The sequence below is a fragment of the Onychostoma macrolepis genome, chromosome 13 (assembly GCF_012432095.1).
Source record: "Onychostoma macrolepis isolate SWU-2019 chromosome 13, ASM1243209v1, whole genome shotgun sequence".
NCBI lineage: Eukaryota > Metazoa > Chordata > Actinopteri > Cypriniformes > Cyprinidae > Onychostoma > Onychostoma macrolepis.
In genome coordinates this window covers 7,484,499-7,508,672 of record NC_081167.1, presented here as the reverse complement: position 1 = coordinate 7,508,672, position 24,174 = coordinate 7,484,499, and the positions used below count along the sequence as shown (strand labels likewise).

Below are 24,174 nucleotides of genomic sequence, written 5' to 3'. Positions count from 1 at the left end.
ACTCTGATTGATGCACGTCAGCAAAACAACATTGCGACTGTACTCTTATTTGCCTATTTGCATCTTACCCTATATTTTATTCCTCTCTTCTTGAGGTAGGTGAAAAGCATGTGGTTAATGGTGAATATTGACCAATAGTGGGTACTGTTGTGGCTCCCACTGTTAGCAGGGGATAGTCGCTGCATTTGGGGTAACAATTTACCTCCATTGTTCAAAGCATTTGGCACAATCGTCTGTGAGTGACGTCACCTCCCAATATAAACACGTCCCATAATATGGCCCCACTCTTGACATGGATTGACAGGTTTCCATGTGAGTTCCATTAGTCCTCTGCACAATCTGACTCTGCTGCAGTTGGAATTGAACTGCTGGTTCGTCTGGCCAGAGGAGAACTGGCCCCTTGACTGAGCCTGGTTTCTCCCAAGGTTTTTTTTTCACCATTTCTGTCACCGATGGAGTTTTGGTTCCTTGCCGCTGTCGCCTCTGGCTTGTTTAGTTGGGGACACTTAATTTCCAACGATATCGTCAGCTTGAAAGCACAGATACTATTTGAACTGAACTGAGCAATAAATCACTGAATCAATGATGAACTGACTTTAACTGAAAATTGAGTGTTTACTGTTGTCCTTTTGCATTTACACACTATTTTCCAATTTAATACTGTAAAGCTGCTTTGACGCTGTATTTTTTAAATATGACAGGCTCAATACTCATAATGCATGTAAAATACAGTTTCAAATGGACTTTCCTTTTCTATTTGAAAATATAATTTGCAATTCCTTTTGAAAATTGCCTGGAATATCCTTTCATAGACAGGCTCTACAGCAGAGCACACTGCTCTCAGCTGTAGATCTTTGCTTCAGAGCTTTCTAAGTGTTTGACGATAGTTTACCCAAAAATGAAAATTCTGTCATTAATTACTCACCCTGGTCTGAAAGCTCTCAGATTTCATTTAAAATATCTTAACTTGTGTTCTGAAGATGAACGAAGGTCTTACAGGTTTGTAACGACATGAGGGTGAGTAATTAATGAGATAATTTTCATAATAATTTTTGGACTATACCTTTAACTACCCTAAGCAGTGCGCATCTACCTAGGAGTCTTTATATATTTGATATAAATTTTAGGACATCTTTAAATGATTTTGCATTCTCTTTCTTTTTCAATTTTAATTGTCAATGTCATTTCACTGTGTATTTAAATAATTAAACATGTCAAAATGTTATAGTTAAACAGTTAAATGGACACATGTCATTCAGAACTCATTTTCCTATTTATTGCAACTGTATTTCTGTGATTTTTGCATTTTCTGGAAAAGAAAGAAATTTGCATGTTTGTCATTGGTACAAATGTTAACACATTTGTGAATGTCAGTTGGCATTAAAAATATTTTTTAACAGTCTAAATAACCTGTATTCTTCATTAATTATTAATCCATGATTGTCTTGTTAAGCATAGGCAAATTTATGAGAATAACCCGGCAAGAATAACACAGAAAAAAAAAAAAAAAAATGCAAACACATAAATGGTAAAAATGACTATATCTTGGGTTTTCTCAACAACCCAACCTGCTGGGTCAAAATGTGTAAACCAGCATATGTGTTCTGTCCAATATTTACCCAGTGCTGGGTTGCCAATTGGGTTATTTTTAACCCAGCCATTTTTAGAGTGTGTATTCACCCAAATAAATCAAATTTGTCTTGCATTTTGTCCATGTGCTCTTGCTTATAAATAAATGTCCATCTTTTGATTAGTGATGTTTTATTAACAAATTTCGGGAGGAGCACGCGCAGATAATTAACGCAGCCAATTCATCATCAGCAATCACACCATCTATCCAATCAGCTCGAGAGAGAACCCCTATAAATAATCAAAGCAGTCTTACCTCCAGCAGTTCGCTCTGGGTCCGGGCTAAATGCAGAGCTCGGACCCCTCTCCCCGTACAGGGGGAGTACCCTGGGCTCGGGGGTAAGTACCGAGCTCGGAGCCCTCTCCCTGGACAGCACGCCAAATACGCATAACCTTTACTCAGTTTATTATATGTAAGTGTGAACTCGTGAATTGCTGTTGCCTCTAGTAATTTTTTTTTTTTTTCAGTCCATTTTAAGCCAGCAACATAATTTTTAAACAATAGATGACTTAAATAAAACAACTCAGCATGTGTTCAATATTTACCCAGCGCTGGGTTTCTAAATAACCCAAGTTGTTTGTTTTTTTACATTTTTCCGTCACACCATAGGACACATTGATATGTCAACTACCCATATATATATATATATATATATATATATATAACTGAACTGAATGAGAAAGCAGAATGAATCAGAATGAAAAAGTGGTACCTTCGCTGTGGATCAAGCCCTTTTTGATTGTTGGAAAGTCAAACATGAATTTGCTTTGACCTGTATGATCTGAACACAGCAGTGAGGAAAGAACATTAACAGCTACGGTGAAAGAAATCCCATGAATCAAAATAAAATGCTTTTGCTTCTGGCATCTCAAACTAGACAAAGCCAGCTTTGGTCTTTATACATTTCACAGTCTGTCAAATGCAGAATTCTTTTGTTTTCCTTGTAGGATAACCTCAACAAGTCTGTAATAGGATGGTAAGACAGCTATTCAATGGCCTTCAGGATGTCTGAGCAAAATCTAAAAAGCAGCATGAACTGAGAACTTTATCGAAGAATTTCAGAGTAAATCTAAAGAAATGCTGAACAGCCCTTGAGAAGATGAAATAACTTGGCCAGATGACTTGAAATCTGCTCCGAGCAAAATCGAGGCAATCAGAAAATGCTCACCCTATTGAGCAAAAAGATGTGGTGAGATTTACTGGGATGGCCCTTGCAAAGTTCATTCCAAACTTGACACAACCAATTTTAGAAGTGTTTCAACAGTTCTAAACAACTGATTGTCTGAAATGACTTGGACTTCCCAAAACAAGTTTTCCTGTTAAGATGCAGGTTGATACAACACTTTAAAGGCAGACTGAGGAGTAGCTTCACAAACGGTTTCTCTTCTGAAAGTACACTTTAATGACTGTAATGGCTCAAGGCAGAAATGAAAGGTTTGAGGACTGTGTGAGAAGGGGTTTCAGATTCAGATTATCTGAGGGCATGAGCCAGGAGTTGTTTTCCATCGGGCCTCAGTGGAATATTGACACTCTAGATTTTATTCTATGAGAGCTGTAATGGATGAGCATGCAGGCTTGTTTGTCATAGTCGCTTGTTGTCAGGCTTCAGTTGTGTTTTAGACACGTGACTGTGGAATATATATTGTTAAATGATCTCTAAGAGAACGACAGGTGTCTATTTTAATTAGTCTGGGTTTGTGGATAACCTATTAACACTTAAGCGGCCTTAAGGGAAATGTGGCCCATTTTCCAGAGAGAGTTTTCATTTTAGGTGCCTGTATAGGTTGAGCTTTCCTTGAAAATGTCTCTCTTTTTTTTTACTACACATTCAAAACGTCTCACAAAGAAGAGTATGCAATGTGCCAGATATTTCATGTGCTCGTTTAAATGGGTCATGAACTAAGAAATTGCCTTGATCATTTGACATTATGTTATTAGGTTATTGTACTATAAAAACATCCTGTAAGTTTCAGAACTAAAAACTTAGTCTAAAAACAGCTTATATTGAAGCAAATCTGCCAAAACTACATTATAAGTGGACCTCAGAGAACAATACAAAATAATTAAAAAAAAGGAAGTTCATGACCCCTTCAAAAACATTTTGTCATTGTATACACGTGTAATTGTGATTTTGGCTTTGCTGAAGTAATAAGGAGAAAACACACTATATTGAAGGCTTCTCTTTAGTTTATTGCAATAGTATACTGCAGCTTCTCCCCCAGACCACTCGCAAACTTCCCTCCGTCTCATTCACTCGGATGTATGTCATTGACTACGTTGCATGAGTGCCCACTTCTGGCAGAACCCTTGCAATGGGCTGAACTGAAACGTCCTAAGAGCCCTTGATCACTTAGAATCCACTATGGAGTTGGTTTATTGTTTACATTTTTTCCCTTACGAATTTGTTTGATGCATCATTCTATATAGGTATGCTTGGGCTGTTATAAATGTAAAAAAATAATAATTTATATATTATTGAGTTGTTTGGGGTGGGGATAAATTAAACCCGATCTGCGATGACGTCACAATCGTGTTGCATTGTGGTCTGTGGAGTGGCCTGAAGTGTGCATATGAAGCAGACTCGGTCAAAACCGAGGGGTCGAGGGTCTGCACCTATAGCACGTATGGTCACCCTACTGTCCATATAAACTTCCCTCGTTCACTTCACGAAGTGGAACGCACTTCAAAATGGCAGCGGGGATTCCCCCGAGGGGAAGTGCTTAGGGAAGTTCCTGAGTGCGTGTCTAAAAGTGGAGTGGAACGCAGCCTTAATGTCACATGTTGTTCAAGGTTTGGTTGTGTTACTGATTGCTTGCAAGGTCAGACTTTTTCAATTGATTAGCAGATGTTTCTCTTCAGGTTTATACATGTAACGATTTTATGTCTGAAGTTGCTGAAAGTACTTGAGTGTGTTTATATAATTCCACCATTGAAAGGCACACTCTTGTAGGATGGAAGATGGTTGAGTTAGTGGAAGTGCATCTATTTGTGTACTGTGCTATCTGATGACTTTCCAGAACATATTGAGCACTCTGCACTTTCAGTTGAGACAGCAGCTTGCTTGTGGGCCTAAGTGATGGAGGAGGCATTTAAACTAAAGAAGCAGTAGATAAAGGGAAGGGAAGGGAAGGGAATGGAAGAAGAGAGCCTTGTACCTGCAAACAAATAAACATACTGAGAGGGTAAAATTGGAAAATAACAAACATTTTCAATCAAAATAAATGATGACAAAAGAGAAGATAACTAGTGGTGTTATGGTAGAGTTTGGTTGTCGCTCAGAGTGGCCCAGCAGTATGTCTCTGATTTTCTCTCCTCTTTCTCTATCCATTGGTTATCTAAGGCCACATTTCAATGTGGACAAGCGTTATTTGTCCCTCTAACATCCCATTTAAGCTGCTAGGGCTCAAATGGCAGCAACTGCCAGCACTCTTAAAGTAAATGTAATTCCTCGGATATGAAAGTACAACAAATTCAGCAGTGGCAGCTTGAACCAAGACAACAAATTCACAGAGTTAATGTTGCTAGTCATATTACTGTGGAATATTGAGAGGCCCTTACAAGGAACCAACTTCTGCTTTCATACATAAGAAAGTTTACCTCAAAGAGGAACAGAATATTGCTAACTGGTAATTATTGTCATTGTATTTTCTATACAGTGTAAACATTAAACAGATCCAAAGAAACAGCCCTACTTTTAAAAGATTGTTTTAAACTTAAAGTTTGGTCGTTGCAACTAATTTTGGCAAAGAACCACCCACTTACAGAAAAACAGAGCATCTCACCCGCATTTAAAGTCATAAACAACAGTTCATTTAGATGTCATAACTACACTATTTGGTTAATGCATTGACATTCATTTTGGGGTCTGTTATATTTTTAATAGATTTTTTGAAAGAAGTCTATTATGCTAGGGCTGCATTTATCTAATCAAAACCAGTAATATTGTGAAATACTATTGAAAACAATGTTGTATTTAATTCCTGTGATGGCGCACCATTACTCCAGTCTATGGTGTCACATAATCCTTCAGAAGTCATTCTAATATTCTCAAGCAAATTTTCTTATTTTACTTAATATACTGTATATATTTTATTATTATGTTAAAAACAGCTGTGCTGCTTAATATTTTGTGGACACTGTGATATACTTTTTCATGCATTTCTGATTAATGGAAAGTTCAAAAGAATGCAATTTATTTGAAATTCACATTTTTTGGAGGAATTTAAATGCTTTTACTGCAACTTTGGATCAATTTAATGCATCCTTGCTGAGTAAAAGCATTAAAAAAGAACTTACTAACCCCAAGAATTTGAATGCTATATAGACTATTGATAATAATTCTATATATTAAAGTGAATGTTTTATCAGCGACATATTTTTTTTAAAGGCCTCTTAAAAGCATTAAGACATATTTGCTGGTGAAGTGTTTGGGACTGTCAGTCAGCATGTCATTATATATTTCGCATAGTGTTTATGGTTTCTGACATAAGTTCCCATGAACAAAGATGGCAGATTTCAAATCTCATATTTGAGGGGTCCTGTGCCTGGGGGCAGGGCTTCTTCAAAATGGAGAGTTTCATCCTGTATTTTTAATGAACATTAATGGATTAGCATTATGCTGATCACTGATCTAAAATCAAGGCTTAAGAATCATCAATTTTTAAATCTCCCCCAGGCAACCCAGATATCTTTGACTCAATAAAGCATAAAGCCAAAAGTATAAAATAAAAATGAAGAACAGAGTGATCAAAAAAGAAGCAAAGGGCCATAAGCCAAGTTAATATTTTTGGCAATCATTCAGGTCAGGTTGACTCTTAACCACCTACACAACCTGGCTAGAGACAGGGCAGAGATGAGTGGACACAGCCATGTATAACATTGTCTTAATTATTTCGATCTGGAACAAGCTCGTATTGAGACGTAGCTCATTAATGTGCGACAGCACCGCGACGTGTACCCACCAGGCACGGTGAGGAGGTAATTAGAGGCATGACGAATCCTCATGGATTTCTGTTATGAGCCTAATTAGTGTTCAGGGCACCAGTCTGACTGACCACACGCCACCACTCCAGCTGCCCCTGTGGAGACAGACACACAGTTATCTAGCGAGGGCCAGACTCTTAACCCCACAGTAACAATCTGTGGAGGACACTGCGAGATGTGATCATGCAAGCCGAGAACAAACACACACCCAAAAAGTACCAGTTTCAACTTTTGTTTGTTTTGATGTATTTGCTGGCACAAACTGTGCTTCAATGCTGAATTAAATCTTACTTCTGAAGTCTGTGTTTTTTTTTTTTTTTTTTATGCCAGAACCCACTACTTTTATCAAACAGGGTACTGATTGCTGAGATGAAGAGGAGCTCTCGGCTTTTGAACACAGCGCAGACTTGTAGGAGGTTACACCCCTGCAGGACATGTCAGTGCAACCTGTGCTTTTCTCTCAATCACAAAAGGGATTTGGAGAATGTGAGGAAAAAGTCCATTTCAAAACTCAGCGTGAATAATTACAAAGTACTTTCATCATGAGAGGCCCAGACGTATGTGAATAAATGAGGCTGGAATATTAATTATGAAATAGTTTGAATGCATGCCGAGAGTAATCTACAGGGCCAGGCTGAGCGTGTCAAACCGCTCAAATCTAATGAGCACATGATAATGGTAATTAAGTAATATCAGCATTATTGTGAGATGAAATCAACAAATATTATTATTATAAGCATTGGGATGAAAATTATAACACTTTCTTTGGTCTTTATACAGCTGTGAAATTTGACAACACAGTCAGGATCTTACTTTCTGTATTTAATTTTTGTTTAATATTTTTATTTATGCATGTAGAACATCCATGAGCATAATTGCTATACTTATGAGCAAATTTACATGGGGAGGAAACCAAACACTCATTTCTCTTAAGAACAAACCTTTAAGAACTTCTTGAGTGCTTATATAAGAAGGAAATTATAAAAAGAAAGGAACGGTTAAAAGGACAGTTTAGCCTCTTCTGTTATCATTTATTCACCCTCATGTTGTTCCAAAGGAATATTCCTTTTCAATGCAATTACAGTGAACAAGGTCTGAGACACCAAAGCACCATAATATAGAAAAGAGTGATTTTTCCAGATTTATTTGTTTGTGTTTCACATGTTTGGAATAACATGAGGGTGAATAAAAAAAAAAAAAAAAAAGATTTTTTCAGATCTGTATTTTTTATTTATTTTTTAATCTGATATCTCTCTCTATCTACATGACACACCGAGAACAGATTAATGGTCCCTACAGCAAAGATGATTTATCTTTACAGCACGGTGAACAGTGAAATCATTAGTTCTGCTGTCCAGATCTGTTTTCATTACATTTAATCTGTGAAAGAGACATAAACAAAAATACAAGGGGATTTCAATTAAGGAAGGCTCATTGACCTTATCCTCTCATATTGTGCACAGTTGCTTGGTGATTTTATTGCATACATCTGCGGTAGATTGCTTATGGACCTCTTCAGGACAGACTCAACATTCTGAGAGCTTAAAACATTGGTAACACTTTATAATAAGGTTCATTAGTTAGCATGAACTAAGAATGAACAGTACTTCTACAGCATTTATTAATCTTAGTTAATGCTAATTTCAGCATTTACTAATGCATTATTAAAATCACAAGTTGTGTTTGTTAACAGTTAATGTACTGTGAGCTAGCATGAACTAACAATGAATGACTGTATTTTTTATTAACTAATGTTAACAAAGATGAATAGATACTGTAATAAATGTATTGTTTATTGTTTGTTCATGTTAGTTAATACATTAACTAATGTTAACAAATGACACCTTATTGTAAAATGTTACCAAAACATTCCCTGTGGTGAAAAGACTTTGTGTCATGTATGAATATTCACAAACAAAAAGTGCTTATATTGTGGCTTCCTCTGGTATGTCTGGTGGTCTGCTCTTGCTTTGAAATATTTCCCCCACCGCAGCAAAGCTCAATGGGAAAACGTATTGCCCAGTGATAGTGAACTGTGTTGAATCATCATACTTAAATAACAGTAAAATATGTGAGTTAAGTAGCACATTAAAAATAGTTAAAATATAAAGTAAAAAAAGATAATAAAACTTCCCATCAAAAAGTGCAGGTATAATTAACATAATGCAATAACTCTATCAACAGTAGCCTATAGGTGCAGTGATGGGTTGCTGGAGTTTTTTTTTTTTTTTTAAAGGAAATTTGTAATTATTTATTCTGCAGAGTAAAAAAAAAAAAAAAAAAAAATATATATATATATATATCTTGGTGTTATTATAGGTTAATATTTAATGGCCGGTTTCACAAACGGGGTTTAGCTTAAGCCAGGACTAGGGTTTAGTTAAATTAAGAGATTTAAGCAGTTTTTACAAAAATGCCTTAGAAGAAAACATTACAGGCATGTAGGGACATGCAGAGAGTTCCTCAGGGGCAGGGGCTCAAATGTAAAAAGGGGCAATATGAAGGGAATAAAATTATAGGCCAAAAGTTTGGATACATTACTATTTTATATTTATGCAAGAACTCACTTATAGTCATCAAGGCTGTATTTATTTGATCAAAATTTGAATATACTTCATGCATTTACTTTATTTACTTAATGCATTTTATGCAATGCTGATATATTAGTAATGTTGGAAACCTTTGATGAATAAAAAGTTAAATAAGAACAGCATTTATTTAAAATATAACTTTTGTACCAATATACACTACCATTCAAAAGTTTGAAGTCAGTACTTTTTATTTATTTATTTTTTTTAAAAGCAATTAGCTTTTATTCATCAATGATTTGTCAAATTGATACATTCTCAGAAATAAAGGTACAAAAGCTGTCACTGGGGCGGTACCTTTTCAAAAGGTACATGTTTGTACCTAAAAGCTCCATTTTGGTACCTTAAATATAAATATTAGTACTTAAAGTGTACACATTTGAACCTAATAGGTACAAAAGTGTACCTTTTGAAAAGGTACCACCCCAGTGACAGCTTTTGTACCTTTATTTCCGAGAGTGTAGAAACAGTGATAGTAAAGATTGATATTGTTATAAAACATCTCTATTTTGAATAAATGCTGTTCTTTTTCATTTTTATTTATCAGTGAACCCCAAAAAAGTATCACAGGTTCCAATAAATAGATAAATAAATAAATTAATTAAAATAAAGCAGCACAACTGTTTCCAACATTGATAATAAATCAGCATATTAGAATGATTTCTGAAGGACCATGCATTGAAGAATGGAGTAATGATGCTGCAAATTCAGATTTGAATCACATAAATAAATGATATTTTATTAAAATAGTATAAAAGTGTGTGTGTGCGTGTGTATATATATATATATATATTTGTAATAATATTTCACAATATTAGGCTACAGTTTTTTTGTTTTTTTTTCTGTATTTTTGATCAAATAAATGCAGGCTTGATGAGCATAAGACACAATCATAATGCTGCATAAATATCAAAAATTGTAATAGTTAAAGTCCTTTCACGTCACCATTCAGCCAGCCTACACTTCACATAATAGGCCTGTAGGTGGCACTTGGGCTTAAATAACTATGAGAGTTTCATCAAATAGTGTATGTCATACATAAATATAAGTGAACTGAATAACCTGAATACCATTATTGTGATTTTTGGCGCTGCACGGTTTTGTGCAGTGCTTTTGTAGTCAGCTATTTTCTCAGCGATGTAATTTGATTTATAAAATGAGACAAACCGCAGATCCAGATCGCTCTACAAATAAGCTCGTCTGTCCCATGTAATTTTCAACCGATTTATGAATAAGAACGGAAAATAACCGCTCCATTTCACATTATTGTCCAATGAAATGTGAACTTCTTGGGCCAGATCATGCTTGGCTGGTGTATTATAGGCTACATGACAAACGGGCATTATGTAATAGCCTATTCTAAAATATATAATATATGGATTTTTTATTAAATCTACACACTAGCTTTGATTATTGATGAAAAATGTTTAAAATAGCCTATTGTTTGGTTTATTTTTTTTATTTTTTCCTTCCGTCGACCCACTCACCGAAAGAACCATAGGCTATAGGCCTACGCCTCAGATTGACAGATATGTAAAAAATAAACAGGAATTTTCCGACTTGAGCGATTAGTTACTGTTTTGTACAAATTGTCATGTTAATTAGAATTCAAATGCATTTTGTTTTATTTGACCAAGATATCATTGCTATTTGTCAGAGAAGGGCACTTTTGAATAATTTTGAAAAAGGGGCGGGGCTCGAGCCGGGGGAAAGTGTATGTAACCATACTCCAGTGTCACAGATACACTGAATAAACAGATATCATACCATGTTTTCATGAATAGACTGTCCTAGAACATCATGCAATACTACCTGCTTCACTCTGGGTCATGTTCAAAACACTATAGTAAAAACATGGTACTTTCTGGTACTTTGTTGTACGTGACATGTAGCCTATAGTGTTAAAGGTGTACGTGAGTCTATTTTTGGAAATGGTAATACAATGTTGGTTATGATCTACAGCACCCCCTTCTTCCCACCCACCTACCTACCTTACAGTGTAGCCCTACTTCCAGCTTCATGTCTCGATATGACACAATACAATTATTTAGATGCACGGTCTGAGATCCCCAAGTGATGTTACACATTGTTTGGTGTGCTTCTCAAGATCTAGATTAAGATTCTTGAAATGAATCATTCATATCTCTTTGTGAACAGGTTTGACAGATTCAAAGGAACCAAATTTATCAAAAGATTCATTAGCGAATGGGATACTGCTATGACTGATCAGCATATCTTTTCCTGCTGTTATTTTTTGCACTTTGTATTTGTGGAGAAATGCCAAAAGTATCAATTGAACGAAAAAGTCAACACGTATTTATATACTCAAGTAAAGCAGAATTTCCCAGAATGGGTAGCAACATACTATTATTGTCACAGATAACGCCAGAGACAACAGTTGAGCGAATGCTAAGACAGGTTTATTGACAGGAGTGGAGATGCAGACCGGAGGAGCAATGGCAGGCGAGTAGCAAGCACAATTAACAGTTCAATGCATCTTAGCTGAATACTGAGCTGTGATGTCTTTGCAGGTTCGTGGGAGAGCGGGGGACCAAGAATGAAGGAGAGTAACATAGGCGGTTCGTCAGAGGCTCTACGGTTGGGTAAACACAAGTTAGTAGCGTGCAAGGAGTCTGGTAGGTTCATGGTAGTGAATGGTAGACTGGACAATCTGTGATTGAGTGGAGCGTGACTTTATATGTGGCTTGATTGGAGACGGCAGGTGCAGATGATGAGAATACAGGTGTGATCTGGTGTGAGTGGTGGCTGATGACTGTGGTGACAGAGACTCCCTGACAATTATAGTATGCCTATTTATTCATTTTTAATTAGCTCTTATGTTTTATATATATATATATATATATATATACAGTATATATATTCATTTTAGTTTCAAGTTTTAGTAATTTTATGTGCTTTTGTCATTATTTAACCACTTACATATAGCTTTATTTATATTTCAGTCTTAGTAATTGTGCTTTAATTTATTGTTTTAACTTACACCTATTTGTTTTTATTCTATTTATTATTCTTTCTTTTTTTTTAAGTTAAAGTTAATATTTATATTTTAATTTATTTGAGCTTTATTTCGATTTCCATAAGAAATGTTTAATAGTTCTAGTTTTAGTTAACAATCACTGGTTACAATACACTCTACGCCCCTGCCTGTTTTATGGTAGCAGTCAGTAGGCCTATGTGGAAGTTTTGATTGACGGCGATGATAATTTCTTAATTAGCTTGTTTATTTGTCGGTTATAAAAGCCACCTCTCTTGTTTTCTCCCTAGAGGAATTGTGGCCTTTCTCTTTCATTCTCACTTCCATATTTTGCGCCATAAAAAGTGCTATTTATCCCCTAGACATCTTTATTTTCTTCATTACAGTTTGGCTGATTGAATGAATTTGAATTAACTTTAAAAATGTATTATATCTGCATTTGTGTGCATGACTCCTTTTTATGTGTCCGGGAATGAGCTTTTCATAATGTAAGGGGTTATGGAAAATAAAACAATGATGTGGTGTTGTTTTTTTCTGCCCGGGAGCAGGAAGGCATTGTTTTTATAATATTTTATTCTCTTTGGATGAGGACCTCATTTAGCACAAGACCATACTAAAACCTGTTTTTCCGAGCTCTCTCCCACTAAATCGCTTTTTAATTAAAGTAGATTTATAATCAGGACTTTCTATTTGCTATGGGTAATTAAAACCCATGGCAGGAACTGTAATTATCAGTCTTTAATCATTGCTTCGAAATTGAATAGTGTTCTGCACATAGTTCATAATCTGATGTCTGTATCAAAATACTGAACTGAATGAGGGATAATATCCCCTATATTCATGTTCATGCACAGGTCGAAGGCCTGCAAAAGTAAATGTCACTCACAATGTAAGCAGGGACCTTACTCAATAAATAAAGAGAAGAGGCGCCCTCTAGCTGTCATGCCTTTTCGTTCTGCTTTACTCTTTTTCTCAGAGAACAGCATGCTCAAGGTTTGAAGGATCTGCATGCATCTATCTATCTATCTATATATATATATATATATATCTATCTGTCTGTCTGTCTGTGGAAAATAATTTTCAGCCTTTCGCAATACTGTCACATCAGTTTTCAAAGATTATATATGAACAAGTAACCTTACAAAATTGATGTCACATACTAGCGAAAAGATGACTTTTGATAATCAGAACTTGTTTCTTTAGCAATGTGGCTTTTCAACTTGTTTCACCCCTAAGCCTAACCATTAGAGAGAAGAAAGCAGCCAAGCAGTATGAAAACACAGGAATGAGGACATAATTGTCATTAGAGTGTGTTGGACAAAACATCATGTGTAATGCACAAGAATAAAATAATACATTAACTAAACTAAATTAAATCTATCATAAACATTCCATTGTAAAACACTGTTACCAAAAGTAACAAGAAACTAACTTTTAAAATACGTACAAATGTGATTTGCACAGGGAATTCTGCCCATTCTCTCATAAATTAAATGGGGAGTCATACTGCGAGACTGTCAACAGTTCTAGGAATTGTATCATAAGGGAAATCTGTTAATGCACTTGAAATATGAATTATGAAGTTGAGCACAATAGGATATGTGAGGCACATTTAAAACGTAGCCTACTTGGAGGTTCTCCAGAAGGTTTAGTCACTCCAGTGATCTGAGAAACCACGAATGATGCTTGAAGTGTCTTTACATTTTACTATGTATTAACCATCTTTCCTATGTCATTTTAAGGTAGTAATGTTAAGATCTATGTTCTCTTTCAAAATGATTAGAAGAACTAGAACTAGGACATTATGAAGATTGTGCAAGATGAATGTGTAAGTAGTTAGATACTGAAGTAGACTCTTAACGACAGATAAGTGTCTCCTGGAATCTGTGGATAGACAGCAGAATATCGAGAGGAGAGACCTGAGAGTACTTCTGGAGCTATGTGTGTGCGTGCATGCGTGTGCGCGCACGCATAACATCACTGTTCGCGCCCGGTGCATCAGTCGCAGGTTGGATTTATTCGGTGCATCGCGGAAACCGAAGTCCCCTCGTGATGCCGCGTGTGTGGAGTGGAGATCGGGGGGGCGCAGCCGCCGCGCAGGTACAAGCGCACCGCGAGCGCGCAAGTTTTCTCCAAACCGAGGATGCCAAGAGAGACGGCGTTATCTCCAGCCGCTTCCCACGCCTCGTGGTGGACACTTGAAGAAGGGTGAAGCGTGAACTTTGAAGCTAAATCTGGGAGTATTTGACGCTACCCACTGAACATGACTTTCATCTGCACTCTAGGATTTAAAAGTTCGCAAAAATGAAGTTCGGCAAAAGCGTCTGTATCATAAACGTGGGTGGCACCAAGTATGCTTTTCCAAAGGACGTAATCAAGGATTTCCCTTTGAGGAGAGTGAGTCGTCTCCACAGTTGCGCCTCGGAGAGAGAAGTGCTGGAAGTGTGCGATGATTACGATAGAGAGAGGAACGAGTTCTTCTTTGACAGACATTCAGAAGCTTTCGGCTTCATTATGCTGTACGTGAAGTACGGCAAACTGCGCTTCGTCCCGCATATGTGCGAGCTGTCGTTTTACAACGAGATGATCTACTGGGGTTTGGAAAGCTCTCATCTGGAGTTCTGCTGCCAGCGGAGACTCGACGAGCGCATGTCCGACACGTACACTCACTTCACCGAGGAGCACCAGAGAACGGCCGATGAATTGAGGACGGATGCATCGTCAAACGAGAAGCGGGACTCAAAGTGGCTGGAGCGAATGCGCAGGACTTTCGAGGAGCCCACCTCCTCCCTGGCCGCGCAAATTTTGGCGTCCGTGTCGGTGATTTTTGTCATTGTGTCCATGGTAATACTTTGCGCGAGCACTCTTCCTGACTGGAAAACTGCCGAGAGCAACATAGAGGAAGAGCACAGGTACACAGACTCTTTAGAGCATCCATCCGGGTATTTATGTCTTCTTTCTTGAATAAACTTCCTAACTTTTTTGTGAGATTTCAGCTGTAAAAATATCCCACATGGGGGGTCGTTGACACAGGATGCGTTCTTGTGTTCAAAAACAGCTAGACGCCACGCAGAGGAAATGAAACCGCTCGCATAGGCTTCTCGACTTGTTCTTAAACGTTGAATGTCTTTTAAAGGTGCAATTAACAATTTTAACTCTTAATCACATGACCAGCCAAATGCTTCTCATTTTATCTAAATAACTTTACTACTGAATAGGCCTACTTTAGTTCATGGGGGAAAAAAATGTTGAAATGTTACCCCAAGCCCTGAAATAAAGGGGGCCCACAATACAATATAAATAAAAATGTAGTGTCTATAACTTTAACATAGCACAGTGTCTTAAAAATGTAAAGTTCATCACATGGGATGCTGAGAAAAAAAGAACAGTGAAATGAATCACAGATGCCGTCTAACCTGCTTATAATAATCCACCACTGAGCACTCACTTAGACATTTTCTCTTCTGATTTTCCATCCCACTGCCTTGAAATTTTCCATAAATTTATGCTCTCACAGTCCTGACTAAATTATTATTTTTTAAAATAATTTATTGTTTTATATAGGTCATTAGAAGCAGTTGGTGTTTTGTATGGATTAATAATTATATGACAAATCGTTTACTTTCAGATGCTTTTCTCCTAAGTTACTCTTTATCCACTCCTGACCACAACATGGACATTTGGTTACTTGTGTGCTGAGGAAATGTGTAGTGTGCAAGCTTAGCAAACAAAAACAACATATTTCTTCTATTTTAATCAAGAACATTGTTCTTGAAATATCTGGAATCACCTAATTAATTCCAGTTATTTTATGAATTTTATTCTAGGCTGTGTTCGGTCTGCACTATTTTTAATTGTTCTAGCCTAAAAAGGAGTCAGATGATGTCCACTGCGTGGTGTCTCATGAGCAGTCAAAATCAATTCAACTTCTAAAAACATGTCTCAGTTGTTTTAATGCAAGCTGTTTGTCCAGCTGTTTTAATACAAGAACACATCAAGTGTGTATGTGCGCCTATTTCTCATAAAGCAATGCCTATAAATATACGCGTCTGCAGCCACACTTGTCTACAGTCTTCTGTATCATGTGTATATTGTCATGTTATCATATTTCTTAAATGTTTGTCTTTTATCTTTCAGCATGACAAGTCGTCATAAAGTTTCATAGTCTAGTCAACCAATAGCCTACTCAAGCGTCTCGAAGTTAAGAGCTCCTCGATTTTCACTGATTGTGAGATTGGTAACAGTGCGCGTAGCTAAAACTGAAGCGAAGCTGGAAAGCGCATTATTGTGAGGAAGGTTGAGCTGTCTCTCTCCAAGGTGCTGATTGAAGGTTGAGAGCCAGCAGTTTGTAGGTCATGTGGAGGAATGGATTCAAAACAGCAAAACATGTCAGCTATTTGAAATCATTTAAGCTGGACTGTTTTTTTCTGGCCCTATTTAAGGCTGTTTTAAACATAAAGCTAATTATTGTTATAGATGACAATAAAACTAATAAATAAAAGAGCAAAAGGTGAGTCGAATACTGGTGCCACTAGTCATTTACATAGTTCAAAACATGCAACAAACAGTGTCAAAATTTGTATGTTCGCAAATTTCTTTGCTTTTAATATCCTTTTAACCTCTGTGTTTGTCTGTTCCGTATTCATAACTGCCACGTGGACTGTTCTGAAGGTACTGGTACCTGAGGAGCAAACTTCCATACTGTGTGTGTTTGTGTGTACAAAATATAACATGGTCTATGTTGCTGAAAAATCAGGTTTGTTTTTTCAGCTGTCATTAGTATGAGTGATTATGTCTTTGGGGACAACTGTCAATGTCTCCATTTCTTTCTCCGCTGTGCTTCTATTCCAGCTCAAAGTTGACTTCTGTCAGAAAAGCATGTCTGATGTGAAAACGTCAGGCAATTTTGTTGCATATAAACTAGAGTTTCACTCCACTTGATGTAAAATGGGACATTTTGTGCATCTATTTTGGGGTTTTGAAACATGGGAACAGAAATAGGCTACACACGTAATTTCAGTATAACAGATGTTGATAAAAGACAAAATCTGGATTTGTCTAAAATGGAAAAACAGTTTCTATGTCCAACTTGTCAAGTGGATTTGAAACAGCAACTTGTTTCTCTCTCAGAGAACCAAAGAGAAATAAACTTCGCTATCTGTTGCCAGATTTGTTCCTCCAGTTCTCAGCTCACAAATTCTAATCTCATCTTCAGAATCAAATTTGAAATCATGTTGATTTTGTTTTTGAAACAAAGAGAAATTGACAGGGCTCTGAACTGGAATGGTTTGCCTTTATTTATTTATCCAACCCTTTAAGCCCCAGCAACCGTTTGAACAAAATGCCAAAACAGATAAAGACAATGAGCATTGACATATCTTCTTAATATTAGTGTTCTTTTTTTACTCAGTCACTAACAATTACTAGCGTTCTTTGAACACAATTCAATCCATGTTACTGTCTGGCTTTCATCAGACATCATTACTGTTATCATTAGACTCTGAGAGGAATAAAAATATTGTGATCAATATTGGCATTACTCCATAAACGGTGTTGCTAGGCCTTATAGGATTCCAAGCGGCTGCATGGATTAAGTAGCAGAGTGCATTTCAAAATGCTTCAAGAGTAATATTTCAGTTTCACATAATGAAAATATAAATTTACTGTGCATTTGTTTCAATTAGCAATTAGTTTGGCTCACAAGACAATAAAAGAGCTGTTCATTTCTTTATTTGCTAGTGTAATTTCATCAGTTCATTAATTCTAAGCCATTATTAAAGTTGTAGGCGCAATCTTGCGTTCTTGAACAGAGGGAATTCTGAAGGAAGTCAGCTCATTCCTAAAGCGATTGCTGGCTTTTTGACCTTACTACTTGTTGCCTCAGAAAATTCCAGTCAGCTTTTCAAAGGATCTGTGAGCGAGCAGCAATAGCAATGTGTAAATCATTCAACAGCTTAGCAAACAAGATGATGAGTCTCAGTGAAAGCTTTAAAATGGCTTTGAATTTTTTCAAACTTTGGCACCTTGAACTAAACATCTGATGTGGTTAATGAGACTATGTTCCTTATCCCGTTCTTTCTCTCTCAAACTGTCTTTCTGTTCTTTCCCCATCACCGCGCACCTGTCCAGGATCATTGAGGCGGTGTGCATCGGATGGTTCACGGCAGAGTGCATCGTGCGCTTCATTGTGTCCCGAGACAAGTGTGAGTTTGTGCGACGTCCGCTGAACATCATAGACCTGCTGGCCATTACCCCCTATTACATCTCTGTCACCATGACGGTTCTCACCGGAGAAAACTCTCAGCTGCAGAGGGCCGGCGTGACACTGCGCGTGCTGCGCATGATGCGAATCTTCTGGGTCATCAAGCTAGCGCGTCACTTCCTAGGGCTCCAGACTTTAGGGTTAACGTTGAAGCGCTGCTACCGTGAGATGGTCATGCTCCTGGTCTTCATTTGCGTGGCCATGGCCATATTCGGAGCGCTGGCGCAACTTCTAGAGCACGGCCTGGATCTAGAGTCCGGGAACGAGGAATACGCTAGCATTCCTGCTGCCTGCTGGTGGGTTATTATCTCCATGACCACTGTCGGCTATGGAGACATGTACCCCATCACTGTGCCGGGACGTGTGCTTGGTGGCCTGTGCGTCGTGAGCGGAATAGTGCTGCTGGCTCTTCCGATCACCTTCATCTACCACAGCTTTGTGCAATGCTACCACGAACTCAAGTTCCGCTCGGCTCGCTGCACACGAAGCCTATCCGCCGAGTTCCTCAATTAACTCTGAGGTTTGGCTGTGGCCAATAACGGGACCGCTTTCTGCTAGAGAAATCAATGGCTATAGTGCAAAGATCTCCCGAGGCATTTCCATCTGCCGTATTCATCTCCAGAACAGGCTCTCTCAGCGCTGTATCTGCTACTCAAGGGGCTGGAGGAGGCTACCATGGTGACGGTATCACAGAGGCCAGGTGTCCTTGACAGGTACACACTGCTGGAGGGAAAATTTCAGAGGCCTTGAAAAGACTCAACAAGCCCTCGCTCTCTCAGAGATCTGCGCGTTACCTTATACATGTGGCGTTCCTCCAAAGGATTTAGCTTTTGAATGCCACTTAGGCAGCCCACAGTGTTGGCAAGAAGATACGAGATAAATAATTTAATCATCTTGTCGCCCAGGAACCTGTCTCTTTGAAGATGCCTTCATTTATAAGCAATGAAGTTTTAAAGCAGTACCACTTTTCCAGCATTTCAAATATTGAGAGCCTCTCTTTTTTTACTGACAATAGATTACAAAAACATGAATTTTAATCAATCTGTTCCACTTTCTGAATACTCTTTCCAGGCTAAATTGTTGTGTAGACCTAATTCAGTGTGACAGCAAACCTCCAGAGGTGGTGGGACATAATGAGCGGAATAGACTGAGAATTACAAGGATAAAGTGAGAGCTGTGTGGGCAGCTATACTGAGAGGAACATAACGGGCCATGGAGAGAGAGTGCTGTCATGGAGAGTTGGGTGTTTTGGATGACACCACGCAGAGCGTGTAGAGTTCTCCCCGAATCCTCTACCTTTGAATGTCCTCTACCGCCCTGCCAGTTTTCACACAGGAGTGAGATGCCTTGAGGCTTGTGCACCCTTGGGGTTGCACAGAAAGCGAGGTTCTGGAAGGTTCTGGAGATCTTTATTGACACAGCTACCTCAAGGCCATCTCCTCCCATGGAGTCACCCATGCCACCCACTTCTCCCCGACTCACTGCTGTCTCTATGTTGTTGTGGCTCTTATGTTCCTTAATGTTCTTAGGGGAACATTCAGCGATTGTGCTGCTATCTGGGTTTTTGTCTCGACACATCATGGATCACAGGAGGGCTGCTGCTAAAGGAACAAAAAACAACTGTGTGTAAAATTGTAACAAAAGAGTTATTTGATGTCAAATAACATGCAAATAATGTTGGCCTGTTTAAATTGTTGAATGGAAGTCAACAATTAAGGAAAAGTCATCGTGAAAATTGACCCTGTTTATTTTCTTGGGGCACATTGAACTGTGCATATTATTCCAGATTAAAAAAGTCTTAATTTAATCATTTGAAATGACCTGTTTTGTTTTTAACTCCTCCCTTCCAACCACCTAGTCCATCATGGTACGTAATATACACTTTTCACCATTCAGTCAGTTCCTAATACCTGATATAACAAAGTCCTATCCTACATTTTTCCTCACTGAATATGCTGTTCTGTTACACATGTAAATATTCAGAGCACAGAAGTAAAACGGATCCATGTTGACTTTAAAAGAAAACATTTTATATTTTAGAAATCTGCCTCATTTTCATACTTGGCTGCAAACTACAGAATTTTATCCTGTCCCATTAGATTTTATTATTATAATTTTTTTTTAAACGGAACAAAAAATTGACATAAGATTGCCAAAATGCCTGTTTAAAGAAGTGAGCAACAAAATTTCACCTTTTCTAAGAATAATTCCTCTTGTGCAAGGTGCGGTGCCTCTCTCCTCTGTAATTACCGCATTCTCACTAATCATCGTCATCTTTATTCATATTCCTCACAGCAATTTATGGATGGAAACCAGCAGTCACCGACTGCAGCACTGGCTTTTGTGAATTAATAAACGGAAGTTTGTGTGATTGGAAATAGATGCATTCTGGAAGAAAAATGTGTCAGACCAAAATGTGCTAAGATTTCCTCATTAATTAAACCTCCTGAAGTGATCATGCTGAGGTGTTCTCTAGTGTGCCTACAGATCACTTCAGACACAGACTCCCTTGGCTCACATGTACACACAACAACACCCAGAAATTAATGTGAAAGTGAAAATAAGCAAAATGCCTGAAATGAATTGCAAGCCGCAGGTGTCAGCTGCCACTCATTTGTTCTTAATACACTTTCATCCCACTGCTTATCTCTATTGCCTGCTTCATTAATCATGGTAAACATAAGGGAACCTGTTTACTTTACATGCAAATACATCAGTGCTCTAATGAAAAGCTCATGACAGCTAAAAGCCATGAACATGTGGATAATAACATCTCTTAAACCAACAGATCTATCAGTTTGTCTGTAGGATGTGATCCGTTTCACTTCAGTCCCTACTAAAATCTCACAACAGCAACACGAGATCTCCTGGAGGAACGTGTAACAGTTTTTATAATTTTCATATCTGACACTGTACACCATCATATGACACTTGCAAAACAGTGCTGCCAAAAGTGGTCTCAATGGACATACAGCGGGTAAAATAAGTACTGAACACGTCACCATTTTTCCCAGTAAATATATTTCTAAAGGTGCTGTTGACATGGAATTTTCACCAGATGTCTGTAATAACCCAAGTAATCCATAAATACAAAGAAAAAAACAAAACAAATAAGTTATGTGAAATAAAATGGAATGACACAGTAAAATGGAATGGGACAGAGAAAATGTATTAAACTACTGAAATTTATTGAATACTTTGTACAAAAGCCTTTGTTGGTAATGATAGCTCGTCTAAGACTAGTCACGTGCATTGCTCAGGTGTGATTTTGACCCATTCTTCCACAGAGTCTTCAAATCTTGAAGGTTCTGTGGCCTCTTCTATGAATTCTGATCTTTAGTTCTTATTTTCTATTGGATTCAAGTCAGGTGATTGGCTGGGCCATTCTAGCAGCTTTATTTTCTTTCTCTGAAACCAGTTGAGAGTTTCCTTGGCTGTGTTTGGGATCATTGTCTTGCTGAAATGTCCACCCTCGTTTCATCTTCATCATCCTGGTACTGGAGGTGTTGGGACTGAACCAGCTAATACTAATTTCCACCGACTAGGGGCAGGATTGCTTTCTAATTACTGTTAGATTTCAGCTGGTGTCTTGGCTTTCCATGCCTTTTTGCACCCCGCTTTCTTCATGTGTTCAATAATTTTTCATTGTGTCATTCCACTTTATTACATATAACTTAATTTCTGAACTTATTTGTTTTGATTTCTTTATATGTATGGATTATTTGGGTTGTTACCGAGATTTGGTTAAAATTTCAAGTCAACAGCACCTTTAGAAATATATTTACTGAGAAAATGGTGACGTGTTCAATACTTATTTTACCCGCTGTATATATATGTTTACTGTAATACTTTTAATATTTCTCTATTGTGTTAACTCTGCATAAATAAGCTTTTGACATACACAGTTCTGACACAACCCATTTAAACTTGTTAGTTATTTTTTATTTTTAACATTTAGAGTTGTAAAGACAGTTGTGCATTATGATCATATGTTGTGTATCACTGATATAATAGCTTGGGCTTATTTCACATGGCTTGAGCTTTTTGTAGGGATTTTTATACCCCAGTAATGTTTAGTTATAGAAGAGTGTTTGAAATCCTGCTGTAAACAACAGTTAGGCTATTTTTTCCTCTTTTTTTTCTGCATTCACTAGTACTGTAAGCTTTCAATGTATTTTTTAAATAGAAAGTCTATTTTGAATAAACTAGAATTTGCCTCTGTGTTAGCTAAAGCGGGTCTTGATGAAATTCATTAACACTGAATATTAATAAATAGTACAAAAATAAAGTACTGTTTTGTGGTCTTATTTATTTGTTTATTTTAGGGCTGTCAATTAATTACAATATTTAATCGCGATTAATCGCATGATTGTCATGAGTTAACTTGTGATTAATTGCAACTTAAAGGGATAGTTCACCCAAAAATGAAAATCTGATGTTTATCTGCTTACTCCAAGGGCATCCAAGATGTAGGTGACTTTGTTTCTTCAGTAGAATACAAACAAAGATTTTTAACTCAAACCGTTGCAGTCTGTCAAAAAATAAAAACATACACAGACAAAACCAAATTAAACCCTGCGGCTCGTGACGATACATTGAGGTCTTTAGACACGAAATGATCGGTCTGTGCAAGAAACTGAACAGTATATCTTTTTTTTACCTCTGATCCGCCGCACTGTCCAACTGTCCTGAGTGCGTTCACAACCGGCGCATGACGCGTCTTCTTGCTTTATGGCAGATCGCAGACTTATAAGTGAATTACCGCCACCTATCTCTCAAATGGACCATTGACACTCTATCTACAATCTCAATTAGGAGTGTCCATGGTCCATTTGTTCAGTTTCTTGCACAGACCTATCATTTCGTGTTTTTATCGTCATGAGCCGCAGGGTTTTGTCTGTGTATGTTTTTTTTTCTCTCAAAGCCGTGAATCCCATTAACTGCAATTATATGACACAGTGTATATATACACAGAACGAGGACAGGAACAGGAAACACCAAATATGGGCAAAATGGAACAAACACGTGACATGGAGTAAGCAGATAAACATTACATTTTCATTTTGGGGTGAACTATCCCTTTAATCGCACATTTTTATCTGTTAAATGTAGGGTAGACTGAGTACAATAGAGACACTTTCTGCTTTTTCATCACTACACAAAAACTATATGCTGAAATGAAGTGATTTTTCACATGATATTTCTTGTGCTTGTGTACTAAAATATCATAGATTGATAATAGCCATAAGTAGTTTACATTTTTCACAATTAGCTCATAAACATGAGGTGCATTTTTTTCTCAACTGTACCCATATGGTGTACAGTTGAAACAGTAGCATGGTAGAGTTGAGACACCCATTCTTAATGCTCTAAAGCTGGCTATAAATTACTGTAAATAAATTACAAAATTACAGTTTTAAATAATTACAGTTTATTTAATTCAGATTCAGTTAAACAACAGGAACAAATATTTAACACTACAAAAATATTTGGCAAACAGTACAAAATGTAAACAGTAAAAATAATATACATACCTGTATAACCTATAACCCTATACCCCTAAACCTACGCTCGAAACTTTCTGCATTCTTACATTTTCAATCATTCTGTATGATTTATAAGCTTGTTTCATCATGGGGACCTAAAAAATATTCCCATAAAGTGAATTTACTGGTATTACTATACTTGTAGGGACATTTGGTCCCCATAATGCAGG

At 37.3% G+C, this 24,174-nt stretch overlaps 1 protein-coding gene across 2 annotated transcripts; it reads left to right on the top strand.

Moving 5' to 3' along the window:
- The first annotated feature begins 14,017 nt into the window (after positions 1 to 14,017).
- On the top strand, positions 14,018 to 22,193 carry LOC131551740 (potassium voltage-gated channel subfamily G member 3-like). 2 transcript variants are annotated; one of them, XM_058794833.1, is made up of 2 exons: positions 14,018 to 15,108; positions 18,326 to 22,193. In XM_058794833.1, exons 1-2 carry the CDS (start codon positions 14,501 to 14,503, stop codon positions 18,969 to 18,971), a joined length of 1,254 nt encoding a protein of 417 aa, XP_058650816.1. In that variant the 5' UTR covers positions 14,018 to 14,500; the 3' UTR covers positions 18,972 to 22,193. The 2 variants fall into 2 exon arrangements, with proteins under 2 accessions (XP_058650816.1, XP_058650815.1); XM_058794832.1 differs by having other exon boundaries at positions 14,018 to 15,138.
- Positions 22,194 to 24,174: the final 1,981 nt, after the last annotated feature.

Coding starts and splice junctions, on each gene's coding strand:
- LOC131551740 (XM_058794832.1), top strand. CDS start 14,501: ATGAAGTTCGGCAAAAGCGTCTGTATCATAAACGTGGGTGGCACCAAG. Junction 15,139..18,325: donor TCTTTAGAGCATCCATCCGG/GTATTTATGTCT, acceptor GCACCTGTCCAG/GATCATTGAGGCGGTGTGCA.